General features: G+C 45.8%; 1 protein-coding gene across 2 annotated transcripts in view; it reads right to left on the bottom strand.

The window, feature by feature from the left end:
* Nucleotides 1-509: 509 nt before the first annotated feature.
* Nucleotides 510-23,951, bottom strand: part of DAPK1 (death associated protein kinase 1) — a 206,961-nt gene continuing 183,519 nt past the window's right edge. The window contains exons 21-27 of one of the 2 annotated variants that reach the window (XM_032636142.1): nt 20,477-20,665; nt 18,223-18,420; nt 16,571-16,709; nt 15,333-15,453; nt 12,843-13,031; nt 1,768-2,996; nt 510-1,314 (exon numbers count right to left, since the gene is read on the bottom strand). In XM_032636142.1, coding sequence (XP_032492033.1) covers nt 1,281-1,314; nt 1,768-2,996; nt 12,843-13,031; nt 15,333-15,453; nt 16,571-16,709; nt 18,223-18,420; nt 20,477-20,665 — 2,099 coding nt within the window. In that variant the 3' untranslated portion in view covers nt 510-1,280. Of the gene's footprint in view, nt 2,997-12,842; nt 13,032-15,332; nt 15,454-16,570; nt 16,710-18,222; nt 18,421-20,476; nt 20,666-23,951 lie in introns of both variants that reach the window. The other variant, XM_032636143.1, reaches the window with a different exon arrangement.

Here is a 23,951-nt window from a genome sequence, read left to right as displayed (position 1 = left end):
GATCCCACATGCCGCGGAGCAACTAAGCTCGTGCGCTACAACTACTGAGCCTGCCCTCTAGAGCCTGCGTGCCACAACTACTGAAGCCCGTGTGCCACAACTACTGAAGCCGCATACCTAGAGCCCGTGCTCCGCAACAAGAGAAGCCACCACAATGAAAAGCCTGTGCACTGCAACGAAGAGTAGCCCCCACTTGCTGCAACTACAGAAAGCCTGCACTAAGCAACAAAGACCCAACGCAGCCAAAAATAAATAAAAATTAAAAAATTAAAAAGAAATACATGTGAAATCACCTGAGTTCTTTCTGCTTCCCCACACCATTCCCAACTTTAGTAATAATTAAGTACCTAATAAACTGGGTTGATTTCCACCCCTGAGAGTTTAGGTTTAATCACTTTCTGGACTGGTTTGTCCCACGAGGTGGGGTACTGGCAAATGAAAACAAAACAAAGAAAAAGAATCCCTTTTGAATTAAACACCACAAACTAATGCAACAAGCAACAGTTTATTTATTAAAAAAAAAAAAAAGGAAAAGAAAAAAAAGAACTAAAAAGAAAAGAAAACCTTTTTTACTACATCTTATAGATTAAGTAAAAATACCTGTATTAATATATATGTATATACATACTGCATATATATATATACATATGATATAACATTAAAATTACATGCTTCTCAGGACAGAAGAATTAGGACATGTTCCCTTATTTCGATTTAAAACTCTATCACAATTTAAAATCACTGCAAGAAAACTTGCTTCCTTTATTTTCTTTTTGAGACTTCAAGTACAGGAAGTTATCAAACCAGGATCTAAATGTGGAGAACCATCTGCTATGCACAAATGACAACAAACTGCCACAAATCATGAGTCGGGGGTCTTCTGAATTCTCACACAGGTCTTGGCTCCCTAAAACAGTGTCAGCCTTCTACCTGAGATGACAGGGGATGATGAAGCGTGACAGTCTGCAGGTTCCACGTGGATGTTCACACTGACGTTGAAACAAAAGCAAACACAAACATGTCTTATCGTAGCAACAACACTGGCCATGAAATTGCTCTAGAGGAGGTTTCTTTCTCCCCTTTCCTTGTCAAAGGAAACACAAAAATTGCCAAAAAAGAAAAAAAAAAAAAAAACCTCGGGTGCAGCACCTCTGGCGATGATCAGCATACAGCAAGACACAGAGAGGGAGCGTTTCTTTCGCGACAGCTCCGGGCTGACTTGGATGATTTCAAACACACCCTCTTCTGCAAAAGGCACTCACATATTGTCTGTTTATAAATCATACAGTGGGATTCCTTACATGGGAGTTTTTCCTACAAATATAAAAGAGATAAGCTGAGGACATGGTATAACAAAGAAAAAAGTATAAGAAATACACATTTTGGATAAATGTGCACTTTTTTTTAAAAAGGACAATCAATATAATAGTTTAAAAAAATTTCATTGAAAAGTTAGGAATTCCAATAAAATTATCAGTAAGAAGCAAGGTACTAGAGGATGAGAGATGGAGGGGGGCTAGCTTTTCAAATGGCCAAAGGAAAGGATAGGGTCTGCTCTTAAACTAGAAAGACCATTCACACACAATGCAATGTGTGAGAGGAGGGAGGTAGTAGCAGAGAAATAGGTGAAGCGGAAGGGAGGGTGGCGTCCTTCAGGATGTGGGCGTAGGAAAGGACGCGCCAGAATCTGCAGCGGGAAAGATGGGCTGTGTCCCCCTTGCCTCTGCAGTTGGAAGAGACCCTGCCCAAGCCAAAGGCTGCCCTCACCGGGACACGACCGAGCTAATGGAATTATAAGATGTGCCACTGTTGCAGCTTGAGGCGTAGGCCTCCTGGCCGTTGCCGTCGAGGTTGATTTTGAACACAGAGGACGCCTTCAGTAGGAAGTCCGCCGCATCCCGGCGCCCCAACTCCCTCAGTTTGGACATGAGGATGCCGACCGTGCTCTCGGGGTAGGAGGTCCATTCCCGGAGCAGGGCGTGGACCGGGCTCGGGAGGAACTCCTTGGGAGACCCGTTATTGGTGTTGTACTTTGCCACAAGGTCGGGGAGACCCAAGTTCATGGCAAGAAGGCACCAGTCCTTCCCCATGGGATCGGGTGGGTCCAGCAGGCGACTGAGTTTCCTCCGGGTCAGGAGGTTCAGATCTGACGCATGGATGTCCATGCCCAGGCTGGCCTGCGAGTAGACGTCGTGACAGCCGAAGCACATGATGCTGCTGAAGCTCTCCCTGTACCCGCCCATGGTGTTCGTCAGCGAGGTCTCCTTGAGGGTCTGTGCCCGGAAGAAGTCTCGCGGCTGGTAGATCATGACGGGCTCGTGGTGCTCTCTCAGCTGCTGGGGGCTCAGGTAGTGCTTCACCGTCAGCAGCCCGGGCAGCGTGGTGGCCATGACGTTCTCGATGGTGCTGCACACCGAGTCCAGCAGGAGACAGCACTTGATCTTTTCCGTCTCCAGACCGCGAACCTGGACCTCGATGCCCTGGCCGTGGTTGACCAGAAGCACCAGCAGCTCGGCCCCACGGTTGGCAATCTTGCAGCCGTTCACCCACAGGCGGATGTCCGCGTCTCCCTCCGCGCTCTGCTGGTGGATCCACCTGCACAGGTTCACCTGCACCTTGTGAAAGATGCCGCACGGGAAGGGCGTGAGGTGCTCCACGGGGACGACGCGCACGCCGCCGTAGACCCGTACCTCGTCCTCCTCATCTGTCCAGGACCGGTGCAGGTTGTCAGTCTTGATCAGGGCGGGGATGTCCACCATGGTACCGCTGCTCAGGTCCCGGGCGCAGATATCCATGGCATCGAGAATCTGCAGCAGCTCCTCCACGTCGCTGTCGGGCACCAGGCGCTGGACGTCCTCCATGGTGTAGCGGCCCCGGTAATGGTGCAGGGCCCGTGGGGTCTCGACGGAGAGCAGCTTCCCCAGAACGTTGGAGCAGAGCCAGCGGGGGTCTAGGAGCAGCACGTCCTGGACGGTTTCACTCTGCATGATGTTGATCTGCCAGAGGGGACAACGGGAAGTCACTCATAGGAACGTAAATGACCAGATGCTTCAGCTGCTCGGAGCACTGAAGGGCCTGAGCAGGGATGAAATCTGTGCAGATATTGTAAGGAATGACTCAGCACATTCATATGGACAGATCTCAAAAATCAATACTGAGCCAAAAAACCAGCTTGGCAATGTCAGAAGGGAGATTCTGAAAAGACTACCTTTGACCCTTATAAAAGGTCAATGTAATAAAAGACAGAGAGAGAGAGAGAGAGAGAGGGGAGCCAAATGCAATGGGTGAGTTTTGACTGGATTCTGAATCCCCAGATAAATACACAAACAAATAAAATTAGCTATAAATGAAATTACTGGGACAAGTGGCAAACACTTGAATGAGGACTATAAATTCAACAATAGTATTATATCAATGTTATGTTTCCAGGAAGTGATAATCAATTATATTGTGGTTATGTGGGAGAATGTCCTTTGCCTTAGGAGGTACAAGCTAAATTTTTTAGGGGTGAAAGGTCATGATGTTTGCAAAGCAAATAAAGAGATAGAAGAGAAGGAGATAAAGCAAATGTAGCAAAATGTAAACAACTGGTTAAATTAGGTGTCGAGGATATGAGGAGATATTGTACTAGTCTTCTAAGTTCTCTGAATGCTTGAAATTTTTCAAAAAAGATTCAGAATGTTACAATATTAGACTGTTAGGTAAATTTTTAACACACACACATATAAAAAAGGTCTAGAAAGATACGCTACCATGACAGTGGTTGGCCCTGGAGTGGGGAGAGAGGAAAGTGGCGAGAGGTGGCCGAAAGGGACTTAAGCTTTTCCTGTCACATTCATTTCTTGAAAAAGCAGAAATCAGAAAGAAAAAAAAAGTGACAAAACATAGAAGCAACTTTCCCCTTTACGGAACACTTACCCCTCCCTCCCTTCCCTCCCTACTCTGGGCTAGTTCTACAAAGAATGGTGATCCAAGGTGGACTCCGTTCTCACGTGGAGGCTGAGACCCTGGACCTGTTTGCACCAGAAGTACTTTTCTCCCCACAGTCTGGTTTAAATCTTTGAGATGCCTTGTAGATACGATTCTGTTCAAAATTGAGACTTAGAGTGTACATTTCTGGAATGTAGAGCAGTATCTACTTAATTTTTGATAAGGCATTTGGTGGAATACTGCCTGCAATTCAGTCCTAGACACAACTATCTCCTCAGGGTCACAAAAGACAGACTGATAAACTGTCCCGTATTGGAGGAGACTAAGGAGACAGATGACTGAGTGCAGTGTGGGATCCTGAGCCGAAGAAAGACGGGACAACTGATGAAATCTGAAAAGATCCTTAGATTACTTGCTAGAGGGCAGGAATAGTACTGGAGGAGGGGCTGGAGGCCAATGAGAATGGGGGCCGCCTGATTTAGATTTCCCTTCTTTTTCATTCTGCCTTCATTTACTTATTAACGTCTCAAGGCCAAGGAGGGATGTGTTGTCAAATAATGTGGATTAATCACTATGAGCTAGAAAATTGCTGGCAAATGCCACAAGGCAAGAGAATACTGTATTAAAAGAGTGAATTTATTACTATGGTTACAATATATATTTTTATATCTAGCACTATATTACAAGGTAAGGTTTGATCCCTTGCTTATCCCCACCCTTGGATTCAATCATTTAAAGTACTGCTGGAGAGACCTTCAAGATGGCGGAGGAGTAAGACACGGAGATCACCCTCCTCCCCACAAATACATCAGAAATACATCTACATGTGGAACAACTCCTACAGAGCACCTACTGAACGCTGGCAGAAGACCTCAGACCTCCCCAAAGGCAAGAAACTCCTCCATGTAGGAGTTTTGTAGGGCAAAAGAAAAAAACAGAGACAAAAGAATAGGGACAGGACCTGCACCTCAGGGACAGAGCTGTGAAGGAGGGAAAGTTTCCACACACTAGGAAGCCCCTTCACTGGAGGAGACGGGGGGGGGCGGGGGGGAAGCTTCGGAGTCACGGAGAAGCGCAGCAACAGGGGTGCAGAGGGCAAAGTGGAGAGATTCCCGCACAGAGGATCGGGGCCGACCAGCACTCACCAGCCCGAGAGGCTTGTCTGCTCATCCGCTGGGGCGGGCGGGGCTGGGAGCTGAGGCTCGGGCTTCGGAGGTCAGACCCCAGGGAGAGGAGTGGGGTTGGCTGAGTGAACGCAGCCTGAAGGGGGCTAGTGCGCCACAGCTAGCCGGGAGGGAGTCCGGGAAAAAGTCTGGACCTGCCTAAGAGTCAAGAGACCATTGTTTTGGGGTGCACGAGGAGAGGGGATTCAAAGCACCGCCTAAACGAGCTCCAGAGATGGGAGCAAGCCGCGGCTATCTGCGCGGACACCAGAGACGGGCATGAGATGCTAAGGCTGCTGCTGCAGCCAGCAAGAAACCTGTGTGCGAGCACAGGACACTATCCATACCTCCTCTCCCTGGAGCCTGTGCAGCCCGCCACCGCCAGGGTTCCGTGATCCAGGGACAACTTCCCCGGGAGAACACATGGTGCGCCGCAGGCTGTTGCAACGTCACGCCGGCCTCTGCCCGCCGCAGGATCACCCCGCATTCTGTACCCCTCCCTCCCCCTGGCCTGAGTGAGCCAGAGACCCCTAATCAGCTGCTACTTTAACCCTGGCCAGTCTGAGCAAAGAACAGACACCGCAGGCGACCTACACGCAGAGGCGGGGCCAAACCCAAAGCTGAACCCCAGGAGCTGTGCGAACAAAGAGAAAGGGAAATCTCTCCCAGCAACCTCAGGGGCAGCAGATTAAATCTCCACAATCAACTTGATGTACCCTGCATCTCTGGAATACCTGAATAGAAAACAAACCATCCCAAAATTGAGGTGGTGGACTTTGGGAGCAACTGTAGACTTGGGGTTTGGTTTCTGCATCTAATTTGTTTTTGGTTTTATGTTTATTGTAGTTTAGTATTTAGAGTTTATTATCATTGGTAGACTTATTTATTGATTTGGTTGCTCTCTTCCTTTTCTTTATATATATATATATATATATATTTTTTCCTTTTTCTTTTTTTGTGAGTGTGTATGTGTATGCTTCTTTGTGTGATTTTGTCTGTATAGCTTTGCTTTTACCATTTGTCCCAGGGTTATGTCTATTTTTTTCTTTTTTAGTATAGTTTTTAGTGCTTGTTATCATTAGTGGATTTGATTTTTTGGTTGCTCTCTTCTTTCTTTCTTTTTTTGAATATTACTTAAAATTGTTTTAAAATTTTTAATAAATTTTTTTATTTTAATGACTTTATTTTCCTTCCTTCCTCCCTCGCTCCCTCCCTCTCTCCCTTCCTTCCTTTCTTTCTTTTTTTGTGCCTTTTCTTCTGAGCCGTGTGGCTGACTTGGTGCTCCGGAATGGGTGTCAAGCCTGTGTCTCTGAGGTGGGAGAGCCGAGTTCAGGACATTGGTCCATCAGAGACCTCCCAGCTCCACATAATATCAAACGGCGAAAGCTCTCCCAGAGATCTCCATCTCAACGCTAAGACCCAGCTCCACTCAATGACCAGCAAGCTCCAGGGCTGGATACCCTATGCCAAACAACTAGCAAGACAGGAACACAAACCCACCTATCAGCAGAGAGACTGCCTAAAATCATAATAAGGTCACAGTTACTCCAAAACACACCACTGGACGCGGTCATGCCCACCAGAAAGACAAGATCCAGCCTCATCCACCAGAACACAGGGACTAGTCCCCTCCACCAGGAAGCCTACACAACCCACTGAACCAACCTTAGCCACTGGGGGCAGACACCAAAAACAATAGGAACTACGAACCTGCAGCCTGCAAAAAGGAGACCCCAAACACAGTAGGTTAAGAAAAATGAGAAGACAGAGAAACACACAGCAGATGAAGGAGCAAGGTAAAAACCCACCAGATCAAACAAATGAAGAGGGAACAGGCAGTCTACCTGAAAAAGAATTCAGACTAATGATAGTAAAGATGATCCAAAATCTTTGAAACAGAATGGAGAAAATGCAAGAAACGTTGAACAAGGACCTAGAAGAACTAAAGAGCAAACAAACGATGATGAACAACACAATAAATGAAATTCAAAATTCTCTAGAAGGGATCAATAGCAGAATAACTGAGGCAGAAGAACGGATAAGTGACCTGGAAGATAAAATACTGGAGATAACTACCGCAGAGCAGAATAAAGAAAAAAAAAAAAAAAAGAAAAGAACTGAGGACAGACTCAGAGACCTCTGGGACAACATTAAACGCACCAACATTCGAATTATAGGGGGTCCCAGAAAAAGAAGAGAAAAAGAAAGGGACTGAGAAAATATTTGAAGAGATTATAGTTGAAAACTTCCCTAATATGGGAAACGAAATAGATAATCAAGTCCAGGAAGCACAGAGAGTCCCAAACAGGATAAATCCAAGGAGAAACAGTCCAAGACACATATTAATCAAACTGTCAAAAATTAAATACAAAGAAAAAATATTAAAAGCAGCAAGGGAAAAACAACAAATAACATACAAAGAAATCCCCAAAAGGTTAACAGCTGATCTTTCAGCAGAAACTCTGCAAGCCAGAGGGAGTGGCAGGACATATTTAAAGTGATGAAAGGAAAAAACCTACAACGAAGATTACTCTACCCAGCAAGGATCTCATTCAGATTCGACAGAGAAATTAAAACCTTTAGAGACAAGCAAAAGCTAAAAGAATTCAGCACCACCAAACCAGCTTTACAACAAATACTAAAGGAACTTCTCTAGACAGGAAACACAAGAGAAGGAAAAGACCTACAATAACAAACCCAAAACAATTAAGAAAATGGTAAAAGGAACATACATATGGATAATTATCTTAAATGTAAATGGATTAAATGCTCCAACCAAAAGACATAGACTGGCTGAATGGATACAAAAACAAGACCCATATATATGCTGTCTACAAGAGACCCACTTCAGACCTAGTGACACATACAGACTGAAAGTGAGGGGATGTAAAAAGCTATTCCATGAAAATGGAAATCAAAAGAAAGCTGGAGTAGCAATTCTCATATCAGACAAAATAGACTTTAATATAAAGACTATTACAAGAGACAAAGAAGGACACTGCATAATGATCAAGGGATCAATCCAAGAAGAAGATATAACAACTGTAACTATTTATGCATGCAACATAGGAGCACCTCAATACATAAGGCAAATGCTAACAGCCATAAAGGGGAAATCGACAGTAACACTATCATAGTAGGGGACTTTAACACCCCACTTTCACCAATGGACAGATCATCCAAAATGAAAATAAATAAGGAAACACAAGCTTTAAATGATACATTAAACAAGATGGACTTAATTGATATTTATAGGACATTCTACCCAAAAACAAGAGAATACACTTTCTTCTCAAGTGCTCATGGAACATTCTCCAGGATAGATCATATCTTAGGTCACAAATCAAGTCTTGGTAAATTTAAGAAAATTGAAATCGTATCAACTATCTTTTCCGAACACAATGATATCAATTACAGGAAAAAATCTCTAAAGAATACAAACACATGAAGGCTAAACAATACACTACTAATTAACGAAAAGATCACTGAAGAAATCAAAGAGGAAATCAAAAAATACCTGGGAACAAATGACAATGAAAACAGGATGATCCAAGACCTATGGGATGCGGGAAAAGCAGTTCTAAGAGGGAAGTTTACAGAAATACAATCCTACCTCAAGAAACAAGAAACATCTTAAATTAACAAGCTAACCTTACACCTAAAGCAATTAGAGAAAGAAGAACAAAAAACCCCAAAGTTAGAAGAAGGAAAGAAATCATAAAGATCAGATCAGAAATAAATGAAAAAGAAATGAAGGAAATGATAGCAAAGAACAGTAAAACTAAAAGCTGGTCCTTTGAGAAGATAAACAAAATTGATAAACCTTTAGGCAGATTCATCAAGAAAAAAGAGGAGAAGACTCAAATCAATAGAATTAGAAATGAAAAAGGAGAAGTAACAACTGACACTGCAGAAATACAAAGGATCATGAGAGATTACTACAAGCAACTCTATTCCAATAAAATGGACAACCTGGAAGAAATGGACAAATTCTTAGAAATGAACAACTTTCCAAGACTGAACCAGGAAGAAATAGAAAATATGAACAGACCAATCACAAACACTGACATTTAGACTGTGATTAAAACTCTTCCAACAAACAAAAGCCCAGGACCAGATGGCTTCAGAGGCGAATTCTATCAAACATTTAGAGAAGAGCTAACACCTATCCTTCTCATACTCTTTCAATATATAGCAGAGGGAGGAACACTCCCAAACGCATTCTACAAGGCCACCATCACCCTGATACCTAAACCAGACAAAGATGTCACAAAGAAAGAAAACTACAGACCAATTATCACTGATGAACATAGATGCAAAAATCCCCAACAAAATACTAGCAAAGAGAATCCAACAGCACATTAAAAGGGTCATACACCATGATCAAGTGGGGTTTACCCCAGGAAGGCAAGGATTCTTCAATATATGCAAATCAATCAATGTGATAAAGTATATTAACAAACTGAAGGAGAAAAACCAAACCATATTAACAAATTGAAGGAGAAAAACAATATGATCATCTCAGTAGATGCAGAAAAAGCTTTTGACAAAATTCAACACCATTTATGATAAAAAAAACCCTTCAGAAAGTAGGCACAGAGGGAACTTAGCTCAACATAATAAAAGCCATATATGACAAACCCACAGCCAACATTGTTCTCAATTTTGAAAAACTGAAACCATTTCCTCTAAGCTCAGGAACAAGACAAGGTTGCCCACTCTCACCACTATTATTCAACATAATTTTGGAAGTTTTAGCCACAGCAATCAGAGAAGAAAAAGAAGTAAAAGGAATCCAAGACAGAAAAGAAGAAGTAAAGCTGTCACCGTTTGAGGATGACATGACACTATACACAGAGAATCCTAAAGATGCTACCAGAAAACTACTAGAGCTAATCAACGAATTTGGTAAAGTAGCAGGATACAAAGTTAATGCACAGAAATCTCTTGCATTCCTATATACTAATGAATGAAATATGTAGGAATAAACCTACCTAAGGAGACAAAAGACCTGTATGCAGAAAACTATAAGACACTGATGAAAGAAAAAAGATGATACAAACAGATGGAGAGATATACCATGTTCTTGGATTGGAAGAATCAACATTGTGAAAATGACTATACTACCCAAAGCAATCTACAGATTCAGTGCAATGCCTATCAAACTACCAATGACATTTTTCACAGAACTAGAACAAAAAATTTCACAATTTCTTTGGAAACACAAAAGACCCTGAATAGCCAATGCAATCCTAAGAAAGAAAAACGGAGCTGGAGGAATCAGGGTCCCTGACTTCAGACTATACTACAAAGCTACAGTAATCAAGACAACATGGTACTGGCACAAAAACAGAACTATAGATCAATGGGATAGGATAGAAAGCCCAGAGATAAACCCACACACATATGGTCACCTTATTTTTGATAAAGGAGGCAAGAATACATAATGGAGAAAAGACAGCCTCTTCAATAAGTGGTGCTGGGAAAACTGGACAGCTACATGTAAAAGAATGAAATTAGATCACTCCCTCACACCATACACAAAAATAAACTCAAAGTGTATTAAAGACCTAAATGTAAGGCAGACACTATCAAACTCTTAGAGGAAAACATAGGCAGAACACTCTATGACATAAATCACAGCAAGATCCTTTTTGACACACCTCCTAGAGGAATGGAAATAAAACCAAAAATAAACAAATGGGTCCTAATGAAGCTTAAAAGCTTTTGCACAGCAAAGGAAAACAAACCAGACAAAAAGACAACCCTCAGAATGGTAGAGAATATTTGCAAATGAAGCAACTGACAAAGGATTAATCTCCAAAATGTACAAGCAGCTCATGCAGCTCAATGTCAACAAAACAAACAACCCAATCCAAAAAATGGGCAGAAGACCTAAATAGACATTTCTCCAAAGAAGATATACAGATTGCCCACAAACACATGAAAGGATGCTCAACATCACTAGTCATTAGAGAAATGCAAATCAAAACCACAATGAGGTATCACCTTACACCAGTCAGAATGGTCATCATCAAAAAATCTACAATCAATAAATGCTGGAGAGGGTGTGGAGAAAAGGGAACCCTCTTGCACCGTTTGTGGGAATATAGATTGATATAACCACTATGGAGAACAGTATGGAGGTTCCTTAAAAAACTGAAAATAAACTACCACACGACCCAGGAATCTCATTACTGGGCATATACCTTGAGAAAACCATAATTCAAAAAGAGTCATGTACCACAATGTTCACTGCAGCTCTATTTACAATAGCCAGGATATGGAAGCAACCTAAATGTCCATCAACAGATGAATGGATAAAGAAGATGCGGCACATATATACAATGGAATATTACTCAGCCATAAAAAGAAACAAAATTGAGTTATTTGTAATGAGGTGGATGGACCTAGAGTCTGTCATACAGAGTGAAGTAAGTCAGAAAGAGAAAAACAAATAAGTTATGCTAACACACATATATGGAATCTAAAAAAAAAAAAGAAAATCGTTCTGAAGAACCTAGGGGCAGGACAGCAATAAAGACGCAGATGTAGAGAATGGACTTGAGGACATGGGGAGTGGGAAGGGTAAGCTGGGATGAAGTGAGAGAGTGGCAGGGACTTATATACACTACCAAATGTAAAATAGATAGCTAGTGGGAAGCAGCCGCATACCACAGGGAGATCAGCTCCATGCTTTGTGACCACCTAGAGGGGTGGTATAGGGAGGGCGGGAGGGAGATGCAAGAGGGAGGGGATATGGGGATATATGTATACATATAGCTGATTCACTCTGTTGTAAAGCAGAAAATAACACAGCATTGTAAAGCAATTATACTCCAATAAAGATGTTACCAAAAAAAAAAAAAAAAAAAAGTACTGCTGGAGGAGCCAGTAGATTAGCCTGTAGTTTCATTGGAATTTAAAGACTGACACAATCACTGCTTGAGGCTCTAGTTTTTAGGGCCGCTGGCTTCTTGATTCAAGTAGAATTTCAAACCTATGTAATCCATGGCCAAGGGCCACACATGGCACCTGAGACTGGGCAGGGAAGCTTCTGGTTTGCAAAATTCCTGGAACTGCTTCTGGTTTTTCATATTCAGAACTGTCTTAGCCCATACTAGCTTACACTGTCTCCTGATTTCACATGATGGAAGAATGTGAAGGCTATGCCCCGTTGAGAGGAACAGGCAGCATATGAAGCAATTAGAACAGGGTTCCCAAACTGCACCCAAGAGCTGAACCAGGAAGAGAGATTCCTATCTCTCGGTCATTTCCGGGGATCACTGCTTGCCGCGTCTTAGTGTCTCCACATGTTCCCTCCCTGAAGATACGTCACTACTATTTCTTGATTGTCTGTGAGCCCAAGAGATCTGTTTGGAGCTGATACACTCCATGGAGAGCAGCCATCCTGAAGGCTGCAGGAATCACAGCTAAGCATCAGCTGCCCCAGGGAGAGAGAGGAGAGGCCCAGTCACCCAGTGTAGCGGGAACTGTGCTCCCAAACTAAGAGAAGCCGGAAAACAAACCAACCAAAGCAAGACAAAACAACAGCTCTTAAGATGAACAGGAGAGCAAAGAACGGCGGTTCGGGGAATCACTCGAGGCTTCCTGTGATACTCACACGTCTGGAAACATCATGGGTAGTGGGCAGTTGCCACTCGGCCCCCGCAGCTCATCCCACCTTCAGACACTGGAAATGCATCCCAGGGCCCCCTCCCAGACCCTTGCCAGGGCTGGAGCCCTCACCTCGCCGGCACTGTGGAGCTGCTGGGCGATGCGCCGGAGGTCCACCTCGCTGGCCAGGGGGTTCAGCTGGTCCTGCACGTCGTACACAAACTGCTGCAATGACATCAGCTGGTTGGGCCCGTTGAGCTTCCTCCAGGAGGGCAGCGTGGAGATGATTTTCTCACACAGGTGAGTCATTGGAGGGCAGACCTAGAACATGCAGTACAGGCAGGTCAACGCACAGCTGTGGGGACTCAGGAGGAGCCGGCAAAAAACGATGCCGCTCACATCTGCACTGTTGCATGTAATTCTTTGGATGCGCCAGTGATTTTTGGTTAAGTACTGGGGCAGTTTTCTTTTTTCAGTGTTGCCTTTAAGCAGGATCTATTTAACAAATGTAAAATTTTATAGAGGCTTTCATTTCCACTGCTCGTCTTAAATAGATGGCACGGATCCACAAAAAATGGCTTTGGAATTGTGGACTCAATTAACTAACGTTCACTAAGTCCTAATGTTTTCCTCCCTCCCTCTCTTGGAGTGAGGGTTTCAGCCAGGTGATGGCCGCTTTATGAACAAAGAGACAGGAAAAAAGAGTAAGTATCATTATCAATATTAGATGGCTTTTTACCAGTAAATTAGGTATTCATGGGGATTACTGTTGAAATATTTCAAATTTGATTAATTCTTGGTAATTGGCTTGAAATTAGTTTTTAAGCTCTTAACTTGGTTAAATAAATCAGTCTATGTTACAGACTCACAGTCAGCACACTTTCCTAGTTAAAAACGCCATGAGCCATACCCTGCACTGCGTCATTAATCAGGCAGTCCCTTCTCGAATCTCATCTTTTACACCCCCTAAATTCCACTCCCTATTCAACGAACAATATTCCCAGGGATAAAGGCAGTTTGTTTGGTGAGCTTCGTCTGCCTGACCGCAGAAGTTGGGGGTGTGCGGGATGTGAAGCAGACATCATGCCACACCCCAGCTCAAGGCTCTTCAGGGAGCACAGGCCCTCCTCCCACCTGGTGAGCAGGCGCTGAGCCAGCCACAGACCACTGTTCCCGATCGCCACCCACTGGTTTCCGTGACCAGGTTCTTCAAGGCCCTCTAGGCTTTACCCTGCCCACTGACTCTGCCGTAGTGTACCCCTCTTTAGAAAGCGAGGGTCAAGCTTCACGAGAGAGGAGAGGGTTCCTGAGGGTTCCTGAAAATTCCAAAAGCATGTCTAGAACTGGAGCCTGGTATTGTAAGCACGGCACTTCTATCAGGCAAACGGTGAGTTATAACTAAAGATGGCACCTGCCATGCAGGGGAGCGAGAGCCATGTCCTCCTTGTGACACTCGAGCTTAGAAGCAGGAACAGTCCCCGGAGCATTTTGTTTTAGGAGTTTTCCATTGGGATATTTGCCCATTTCTTACCCATTTCAGACAGCTTTTGGATTATTATGGATAGCAACCTTTTATATGCCAGGTGCACTGAGAATATTTTTTCCCCAATCTATCTCACCTTTTAACTTTGTTTATGGAATTTATTGGCCAGAAAAATCTTCTATGTTGTCAAATGTATTTGACAAAATATTGGTGTATTTTCTTTGAAAACTTCTGAGGTTTTCTAACTTGGCTGAAAAGGTTTCTCAAAGCACTTCTAAGTTATTTTAAAAATAAATGATCTTGCATTTCCATCAAGATATTACTTTATTTTTTACATTTAAAAGCTTTAGTCTGCCTACAGTCTATTTTTGCGCTATGTAGTAAGCAGGAGTTCAACCTAATTTCCTTCTAGGCAGACAGCTAGTTGTGCCAGATCATTTATTAAATAAACATTTTCCCCATTAACTTTAAATAACGTCTATGTTCTCTATTAAATTTCTGCAGATGTTCTGATTTACTTTGACACTCACTAATCTATTCCAGTTATTTATTGGTTTATTGATTACAGAGCCTTTGTAACATGTTTCATTTATTCTTCTGTTGAAATTTTAAGACAAAAACCCAATCTCCTCAACCCCATTCAGATGCTAACTGGAACTATATGAAGTTTATATAACTTGGGAAAATGAAACACTTAGTAATAAAGTCTTGCCATCCAGGAACACCACCTTATTCCATTTGGACAGCTATTATTTTATGCTCTTCAGTGAATTTTGTTGGTGACTGTTTTCCTACTTTCCTGCATTTCCCAAATATTTCACAATAAGTCACTTTTGCATTGCTTTTGTAATTTCTAACAAACAATTTTACATTTAAACAAACAACCAAAACTGTCAGAATTTCATACACTCTAACCTTGCCCATAACAACGCTTCATCTCACGGCCATCTCTCCTTGTTTCTCTACTCTTCCTTCCTTACCCCAGGGTAACAGGATAAAAACATGGCCATGCAGACACCGCGTACTGGGTCCCATGAAAACCAGACCAAACTCAGAGGGCCACACAAAAGAGGCCCAACTCCCGGGTCACTGGATGGTCCGGGGGAAGGTTGGGTCCAGCCCTCCCCAGGTATACTCACCGAAACAATCTGGCTCCGTATTTCTTGCAGGTGATTTCGAAGTACCTTCATGTCCTTAGACCCAGAAGCCCCGGCATCCAGAACGAACAGCTTATTTGAAATGTGAAGATCATTCCCAAACCTAAGGAAAGAGCAGTAACCTCCTCAGAGTGACGCAGTCTCACCGGGTGTTTCCACAGAGGGCCAGGCTCCTGCTGGCCCAAAAGGTTGGTGGGAGGCAAGGAAGTTCTGGTGGCCTTGCAGAGACACCCCACACCTGCTGTTGGCTGGACTCTGTAACGTCACCCTGGGGTGGAGGCCTGGGGACACAGCCTGCTCCGGGTGCAGACAGGCGCTCCAGCTTCCACAAAACGGGGGAAACAGCTTCCCCCGATGCAGGAAAGGGGAGGCCTAATGCACTCACTTTACAAGGCAGAAGAAGAGATGTTTCTGCAGGTTGATGGAGTGAGAACAGAGGGATGAGTATGAAATAACACCTTAGATCTAAAATATTAGTAGAAGCCCTATTTCTCACATCAGGAAGATAACAGAGAAGTGTTGTCAGTTGATAAACCAAGAATTCACATTACTAGCATATTAAATAGAACTGCAGGTTGAAACTGTTTTGGGGATAGACACTAAGTAAAAATAGATAGGTTTACATTGTGATTCTGTGCACATCCATATTTATAAGTGAAAAAGAAGTTTTCCAAAAATACTTGACACAAAATACACTCTGATACTTTCCATCACGTCCTTCTCCCCTCCACTCCACTCCAGACCTCCTAAATGAATTTCATGAGCCACTAGCAGGTTGCAACTTTCATTTTGAGAAATACTGATGGATGTTCTCACCAAAAAAAAAAAAGTAAGTGGGTGAGGTGACGGATACGTTAATTAACGAGATGGAGAGAATCCTTTCACATTGTATACACACATCAAATCGCCACTTCATACAATTTAAATATCTTACAATTTCACTTGTCAATTATTCCTCCCTAGAGCTGAAAAAAAATACATCAAACAACTAAAAGGAGTTACCTCTGGGCAGGGGTACTTGGGGACAAGGACAGAAGTGAGAAGGCTGCTGATTTTTATTATGTGCCCTTTACTTCTGTTTGATTTGTTATTATGTGTATTTGTGGCTTTGGTAAAAAAAAATTCGACCAAGCTAAAGAGGCCTTTCAATTCTTTAATTCCTTTCTCTGGGTCACATGACTTTGGCTGTATCACCCCTGAAGATGCAGCAGCTGACTTACCTGTTCCTGACCTCTTTCAGCAACGAGGTGTCTTTGTCATATCCGAACTCGCCTCCAGCTGGACGAGGAATGTTCATGATGTCGGCGTGGGTGGCCACCAGGACAACTCGGAGTGGGTTCTTCAGCTTGCCGCCAAAGGCTGAGGGCAGAGAGCAAGCCGTTTCACAGGTGGGTCCTCCATCCTGCCCAGCTGAGGTTGCGTGCTCTGCCTGAGGCCTGGGCCGTCTCGCCAGGTGGACATGCAACTTTGCCCGCAGACCCGAGGGCCCCAGGCCTGCTGCTAGGAGTGACCTCTGGAAGGCCTAGGCCTGGCCCAGAATGGAATGAACCTATTTCCTGGGTCTCCGGGAAGATTGCTCAGAAGTGGAGTAGAAACGACCACAGGGCATAAGGCAGCTTCTCAGATCTTCCTCCAAATAGGCCTTGTTTGCATGGTGAGGAGAGATCTAACCTCTGACCAGGGGGACACCCTTTATAAGACCAGAGCAAGCCCGCTGAATGCAGCACCAGCACAGAAATGGCTCAGAAGGGAGACTCCTGCAGTTCACACAGGCAGAGAGCCTCTCACTTATGGGCGTGTTTGAAACGAAAACATGAAAGAGAATGAGAAAGAAAGAGGCAAGGGCTTCCCTGATGGTGCAGTGGTTGAGAGTCCGCCTGCCGATGCAGGGGACACGGGTTCGTGCCCTGGTCCGGGAAGATCCCACATGCCGCGGAGCGGCTGGGCCCGTGAGCCATGGCCGCTGAGCCTGTGTGCCCGGAGCCTGTGCCCCGCAACGGGAGAGGCCACAACAGTGAGAGGCCTGCGTACCACAAAAAAAAAGGAGGCAAAATTGGAGGTACCCTGAGGGGAATTAGCCCAATTTATTTTATTATTGTAAGTTTTTCAAAAAAAAATGACTGCTGAGTTTTGCATTTCATCAGGGAAGGCTGCTTCTTTTTTTGTATGAAAAGAAGAAAATAAGTCTGTCCATGCTGTCTTTTCCTTTAGGGATAAGGCTAAGATAATGCATTCAGTTAACACGGTTCCTTTTCTTTCTTTCTTTCTTTTTTTTTTTTTTGCGGTACGCGGGCCTCTCACTGTTGTGGCTTCTCCCGTTATGGAGCACAGGCTCCAGACGCGCAGGCTCAGCGGCCATGGCTCACGGGCCCAGCCGCTCCGCGGCATGTGGGATCTTCCCGGACCGGGGCACGAACCCGTGTCCCCTGCATCGGCAGGCGGACTCTCAACCACTGTGCCACCAGGGAAGCCCCCTTTTCTTTCATTTCTGATGGAACTACAGAACGAAGGAGAGCTCATTCTATTAATTATGTACCCATTAGGTAAGGCACAGTAGCTGTCAAAGAGGTATTCCACTTTGCACCTAACAAAAATGACCACAGCCCTAAAATATAGAAAGAAAGCAAGAAACGGCTCTCAAGGAATTGCTCAGAATTGAGTCTTTGTGGCAGAAATATGCAATCATGAAACAACTCCTTGCAGAACAAAAAAAACAGCTGAGCCCTAGGAAACTTCTAGAGTGGAAATCTCCTGATAGGAAGGAGGAACAAGGGTTCCCGCAGCTGTTGGCCACAAGCTGTTGGATCCGGGCATGACCAGGGTGCGAGGCCAGCAGGAAGGGCACGCCTCCCTGAGGGGCACCTCGGCTTACCTATGGGTTCTTCAACCGGGACAAGAGACTTCAGAAAACTGAGCCAGAAGATCACTTGATTCAGCTGGATCTCGTAGGGTTCTTCTAGACTGAAAACGATGACATGGATGGACGTGGGATCATTTGCAGCAAAATAGTCATAACAGCAGAAGTATACAGGATTTCCAGAGAACTCCCACACACTGAAATCGCCAACGCCTACAGAGAAAAAGAAAGATTGTGATTGTGAAACACCACCACCAAATTTCAATCACAGCTTTACTCAGCACTTTAGGGATGACCAGTAGGGACAGTGACATTCATCTATTTATTTATGCATCTACTTAAGTATAGATCTACATATGGAATATTTACATTTCCCTATTTCTTATGTCTATGTCTGTTTTTACATCCATGCCTTTTATAATATCTATATCCATAAACCTACTTATATCTGTATCTGCTTATCAATTTTCCTTAATGCCTTCATTATTGTATCTGTATCTCTATCTCTAGCACGTCTACTTATAATACTGCAGAGTGGTGTACACACACACACACACACACACAAACACCCCACACACATGTGTGTATATGCATGCCTATAAGCATACATGGAAAGGTGTACGTGGACACATATATTATGTTTTTCACCCCCAAATATTGGTATATTCACTATGAAACGTAACCTTAATTTTGGTTAAATGGTCACTAAATTCACCTTCCACAGGTGAGTGAGAGACCTGTTTTGGTCGGTCAGAAGGGAGCAGGGTGCCGTGCACAGGTGTAAGGTGCAGTAATTGATGAGTGGCTTTGCACAGGAAGGATGTAAGAGGAGCTGTGAGGAAATTGGGTCCAAGAGGCCACCTCCGCTGGGGAGGTGGCCGAAGGGTCGGGGGGAGGAAGGCTGTGGGTGTGGGTAGGGGGGCAGCTACTCTCCCACTCTCCCACACAGGAGCCTTGGGGGCGGCTGCTTTTCCCGCAAGTGTCATGGGTGAGATTCTGACCTGGAGCTCCTAGGCACCCGGAACCTCCTAATGACTGTGCAGACACATGGACACAGTCACCTCTATGCTGCCACATCCCACCAGGTCAGTGACCGCCCACCCACTGGCCTCCGGGAAGCCAGGCAGGGCCACTTATGTTATAGGATTTCAGGCTCCCTTTCCCTAATTTTTCCCCTTGGTGCTTATCCTGTGTCAGAAATTCTGCAGTTGAGAGTCATTTTGGAAGATCCATAGGGCTTTTCTAGAGCACAGGCGCTCCTGGGGAGCATGGCCTTCTAAGTCTGGCAGCTAAGGCCTTAGTGTGAATAGTTCTGGAACACAGAAATAGGCCCTTTGAGCTTGGGGAGCACTGCGAGGGACGTGGGATGGGGATAATGCCAGGGGAGGACGAAGGATGAGGGTAGGGGTGATGGGTGCTGAGGACACACTTCTGCTCTCCCTATGCTGCGGGGCCAGCTTTGCTCCCGGCAGCTCAGAGAACACTCAGCTTTTAAGAGAGCAGAATGCACACGGACTTTTATTCTATTTCATTAGGGTCCCTGGCCCAGCAGCAGCATCACCAAGAAACTCCCCAGATGGGATGAATCAGACGCTCGAGGGCGGGCTGGCAAGTCTGTGTTTTCACATGCCCTCCAGGGGATTTGTGCCTACGCTGGAGTCAAAGAACCACTGCTTTAGGTAAACACCCTGAGTATTCTATTTTTCACTGGGTTCAGTATAATAAAAGGGCCTTCGTGAAGATGCTCCCAATTTCCACTTTTTGAGAGCCTCTCCCTGCTAGACATTATACTAGGACCGTTAATAAACACGAGCTCGTAAAATCCTCACAGCCGTGGGAACTCAGCCTCAGAGAAACTGCTCTATCCCTGCTCCGGACCGTGCCGCGACGAGGTTCGTGTTCCAGTGCCTTGGGCCCAGCTGGGAGCTCCGGGGGAGCAGCCCTTGAGTTTCAAACTCGGGTATGTCAAAATGCTAGCGGGACTGTATTTTATGAGATTTCCCATCCAAGTGGAAGTTCGGCAGTACTTTAAAAAATGTCCTCAAGTCATTTATTAAGCACCTCTGTGTGCCCAGTGCTTTGCCAGGTGCTAGGGAGACCAGGGGGTTTAGCTTTACTTTCAGGGGCTGTTAACCAGCCATGCTTCAGTCCTGGGTCACTCTGCACTGGCCCTTCTTCCAACCTTTGTGCGGCTGTGACAGATGCCCGCTGGGCCAGGCTCCCCGGGGGAGACTCGAGGTCCTTCCCATCTGGGGCGGGAGAGCCATACCGTTCAAGTAGGCGTTCTGGATGTCGATGGCCTTGGTGGACTGGTCATCGGCGGAGCAGTGCGGGTGGTGGGACGGGGCCCCGAACACCTCGAGCATCCCCTTGGTGAGGCCCGGCTCGAACATCATGCTGCGGCTCCGGACGTTCACGTTCTCACAGCCCGGGTACAGGTTGTTGATGCTCACGGACACTGCCGGCCAGAGAGCAAGCACGTCAGACCTTGCCCCCTGCCCTCCTTCCCAGACTTTGCCCTCCGCCCTTGCCCCACCCCTGCTTCAGGCTGCCTTGTGCACGTGCCTCTCACGTATGCTGGGCAGCAATGTTTCCCAGGGACACCGTGTTGATTGTTTGCTTCACCTCCCGCATCCTTTCCTGCGCTGCTCTGTGTCCCGAGAGGCTAACCCCATGGACTGCATCTCCTAGGCTTGCTTGCCATGTGCCTCCGGTGAGGGTCCACCAATGGGAGGCACTGTAGAGGCTGGGAGGAGAGAAAGATCGAGGTATATATTTTCCCTCCTCACTGCCTGCTGCTTTTCTGATAGCAGTTGTGTCTCTGACCCTAGATGCCCTGGAGGCTTCTCCCCTGGAGCTCCAGCTTTCCCAGGATCCTGACTTCCTCCTCTTGCCTTTTCAGCCTCAGGGGTGGTAACTAATGGCTCCCCTCTGTTCCTAGCCTCCGGATGCTTCACCGTCTCTTGTATGTTCTTGGAAATTGTGCCTGTGACTTTGAACTTTCATTAAATCTCCACCAGGACCCTGACTGATAACAGATGAGATGAGTACCACTCTGGTACACGAGATTGTTAGGTTGAACGCAAAATGCATGGCATTAAGTAATGCTGAATCACACAGCGAGAAGGCCATTCCTTTATAAAATCCCCTTGAAGGTCTTTAAATTGCTCTAGTAGCAAGTCTCAATGCGTGACATTAAGTTTTTAGCATGTCTTCAATCCTTGCTAATCTTCCCTTTTGATAAAGAGGGAGTGTAAAAAACTATACCCCAATTAAAAAAAAAAAAAAGAAAAAGAAAAAGATGGAAGCATGTTCTTCCTCTTTCTAGAAAAAAAAAAAGAGGGAGTGGGCCACAGTATATAGCTAGATTTTAATCACATTGCTGTTCATTGCATTTATTTTTATTTATTGGTAGTAGGGATATGGGTTTTCCATTTATGGTAAGGACATTAGCGATTTTACTTTCAAACCTATGTCTTTTAGTAAATAAAAAGAATCAGTTTTAAAAATATGACATAAATAGTAATGGTAGAACTTGGTGGGGCAGGGGAATCAGCTGAATAACACATTTGGGTCCCCTGGGCCAGGAGCGGTGCCCTGTGTGCCCTCGGTCCTGACCTCCTTCTGGCTTTTGCCCGTCTCTCGCAACAGACCCCTGACAGCACTGTGAAGGCAGAGCTGGCCTCTCTGCTTCAGGGCTAGAACTCGGGTGGGCACAGGGGGAGGCTCCGTGAGTGCACCAGGGAGGGGCTCAGTGAACCGAATCGCACCATATAGTTCGTACCTTTGGTTCAGAGTTAATAGTGACAGTCACTGCAAGAGACTAAAGAAATGACCATTTCACCTGGGCCACCTGACTTTTAAACTTCGTGATCCAAACACAAAGGTAACCCTTGTTTAAAGACCAAAGACTTCAGACTGAGGACAGGACAATGGGAATATCCAAGGGGTTGGCAGGGAGGAGGAGAAAACTGGAGCTCCCCACCGCCCCAGGTTATAAAAGTAGAAAACTTGGCAAACAGAAGTGCAAATTAGAAAACAAAATGACTCAACTCTCTAGGCCAATGTGATGGACATTTTAGTGTATTTCTTTAGAGATTGTTAGTCCAAGTCTGAGAAAAGCCATGTGACTACACAAGAATGGGTTTGTCCATTTCCCTGTGCCTGGAAACCTGGGGACGACCCCAGTCGGGAATAAGCTTTGTCTTAGTGGCACTGTGGGCTGAGGCTTGCCGAGGGAGACCAGAATGGATTCGGTAAATGACAGGCACTCCGGCACCTCATGGACAGTTTTTGTTGGGAGGATGAAAGGTTAGGACAGAGTTTGTATACGGTATTATTAAAATAACAATTTCACAGGGAAACATTAAAATCATAGGAGGAAAACTTTTTTGCTAACCACTGACCCCTAGTGGTAAAAAGTGGCAGGCCCCGAGGGAGAAGCCGCTTTTGCACCCAGGTCAGAAGAGACTTCCTGCAAACGCTCCTCTCCCGTGAGCAGACAACAGCCTCCTGCAGTGATCTTCCTGGCTGCGCGCTCCTCCGCTGGCACCGGAGGTTTCCTTCCTACCGCAGAACCACAGTGCAACAGCTGTGGCACTCAGCTGGCCACCAAGGCAGTGTGTGCGTGTCAGCCATGTGCCGTGAGTGGCTGGCCCCAGGTCCCCACACCACCCCATCCTGTCTCCTGGCTGGTGGCTCAGCCTTTAGCCTCCAGTGCAACGCAAAGCCAAGTTTCTAAAGGCAAACGACCTTCCTGCTGCCCGAGTGATGTAAATGTGCGCACGTGGGCACCTCTCCCAGGGAAAGGAGGAAGGCCTGACCATTCTAGCAGAGGTCAAGGGCGTCCAGAGCTCTGGCCTAGGACACAGCAGAGCATGGTGCCCAGGCACTAGCAATGCCACTGTGAAGGGACAATGCTGCTGTTTCTGGAGACGGACTTCCTTCCCTGGAGGCCACACTCCGGGGTAGGCTTTCCTCAAGTGCCTAACAGAAACGCTGCTCCGTCCATTCCCCTACGGCACACGAGGCCCCTAGGGCCTGCCAGATGCCTCCGGCCGGGTCTCCCGCAGGTGGCCCTCCTGGGGCTTCCTATTTGTGCCAAGCTGCTTTTCCCAGGACTCCCTTCTGCTGTTTTGTTAGGGCCAGGCCCAGTCGAGGACTGGCGGGGTCCAGGCCCTGCAGGCGGCTGCGCTCCCTCAGCCCAGGGTGTGCTCGCCCCGCACTGGGCAGGGTAGGGCAGGAGGAGGGCCTGCTCCGGAGCCTCCTGCAGACACAGCCTCCTGGCTCTTCCCAGCCTCAGGCAGGACTAGAATTAACTGAGGACGAATCTTGTCACCTGCAGGGGTTGTCTGGATAGAAACTTCACCTACCCCCTTGCAGCAGACCGGCCACCTGGGCATAAAGCAGCGCGGGCCTCTTCCATCCTTGCCCAGGCCAGACAGCTCTGGGATGAACTAGGTGTGTCCTTAGTCCAGGGGTCACACACTCCAATGAGCTCCTGAAATGTCATTTCTGCCACAGGGCAAACCTTCGGACACGGGCGTGGAGGGGTCTGCTCCTGAGCTCTCCCGCCTGGAGTTAGGGCGCTGTGTGAGACAGGGTGAAAGGCAGAGCCTGGGCCCCTCTACATGGGGTAGCTCCTCCTCTCCACTAACCGGCTCCAGGCGGAAATGTGAATCCAGTGTGGCCAGAGCTACCAACTTGTTACAAGAAACCAAATAGCCAACTTTTTAAGTGAGACC

The sequence above is a fragment of the Phocoena sinus genome, chromosome 6 (genome assembly GCF_008692025.1).
Source record: "Phocoena sinus isolate mPhoSin1 chromosome 6, mPhoSin1.pri, whole genome shotgun sequence".
Taxonomy (NCBI): domain Eukaryota; kingdom Metazoa; phylum Chordata; class Mammalia; order Artiodactyla; family Phocoenidae; genus Phocoena; species Phocoena sinus.
Note: the sequence above shows the minus strand (reverse complement) of the source record. Positions and strands in the feature narration are given on the sequence as shown.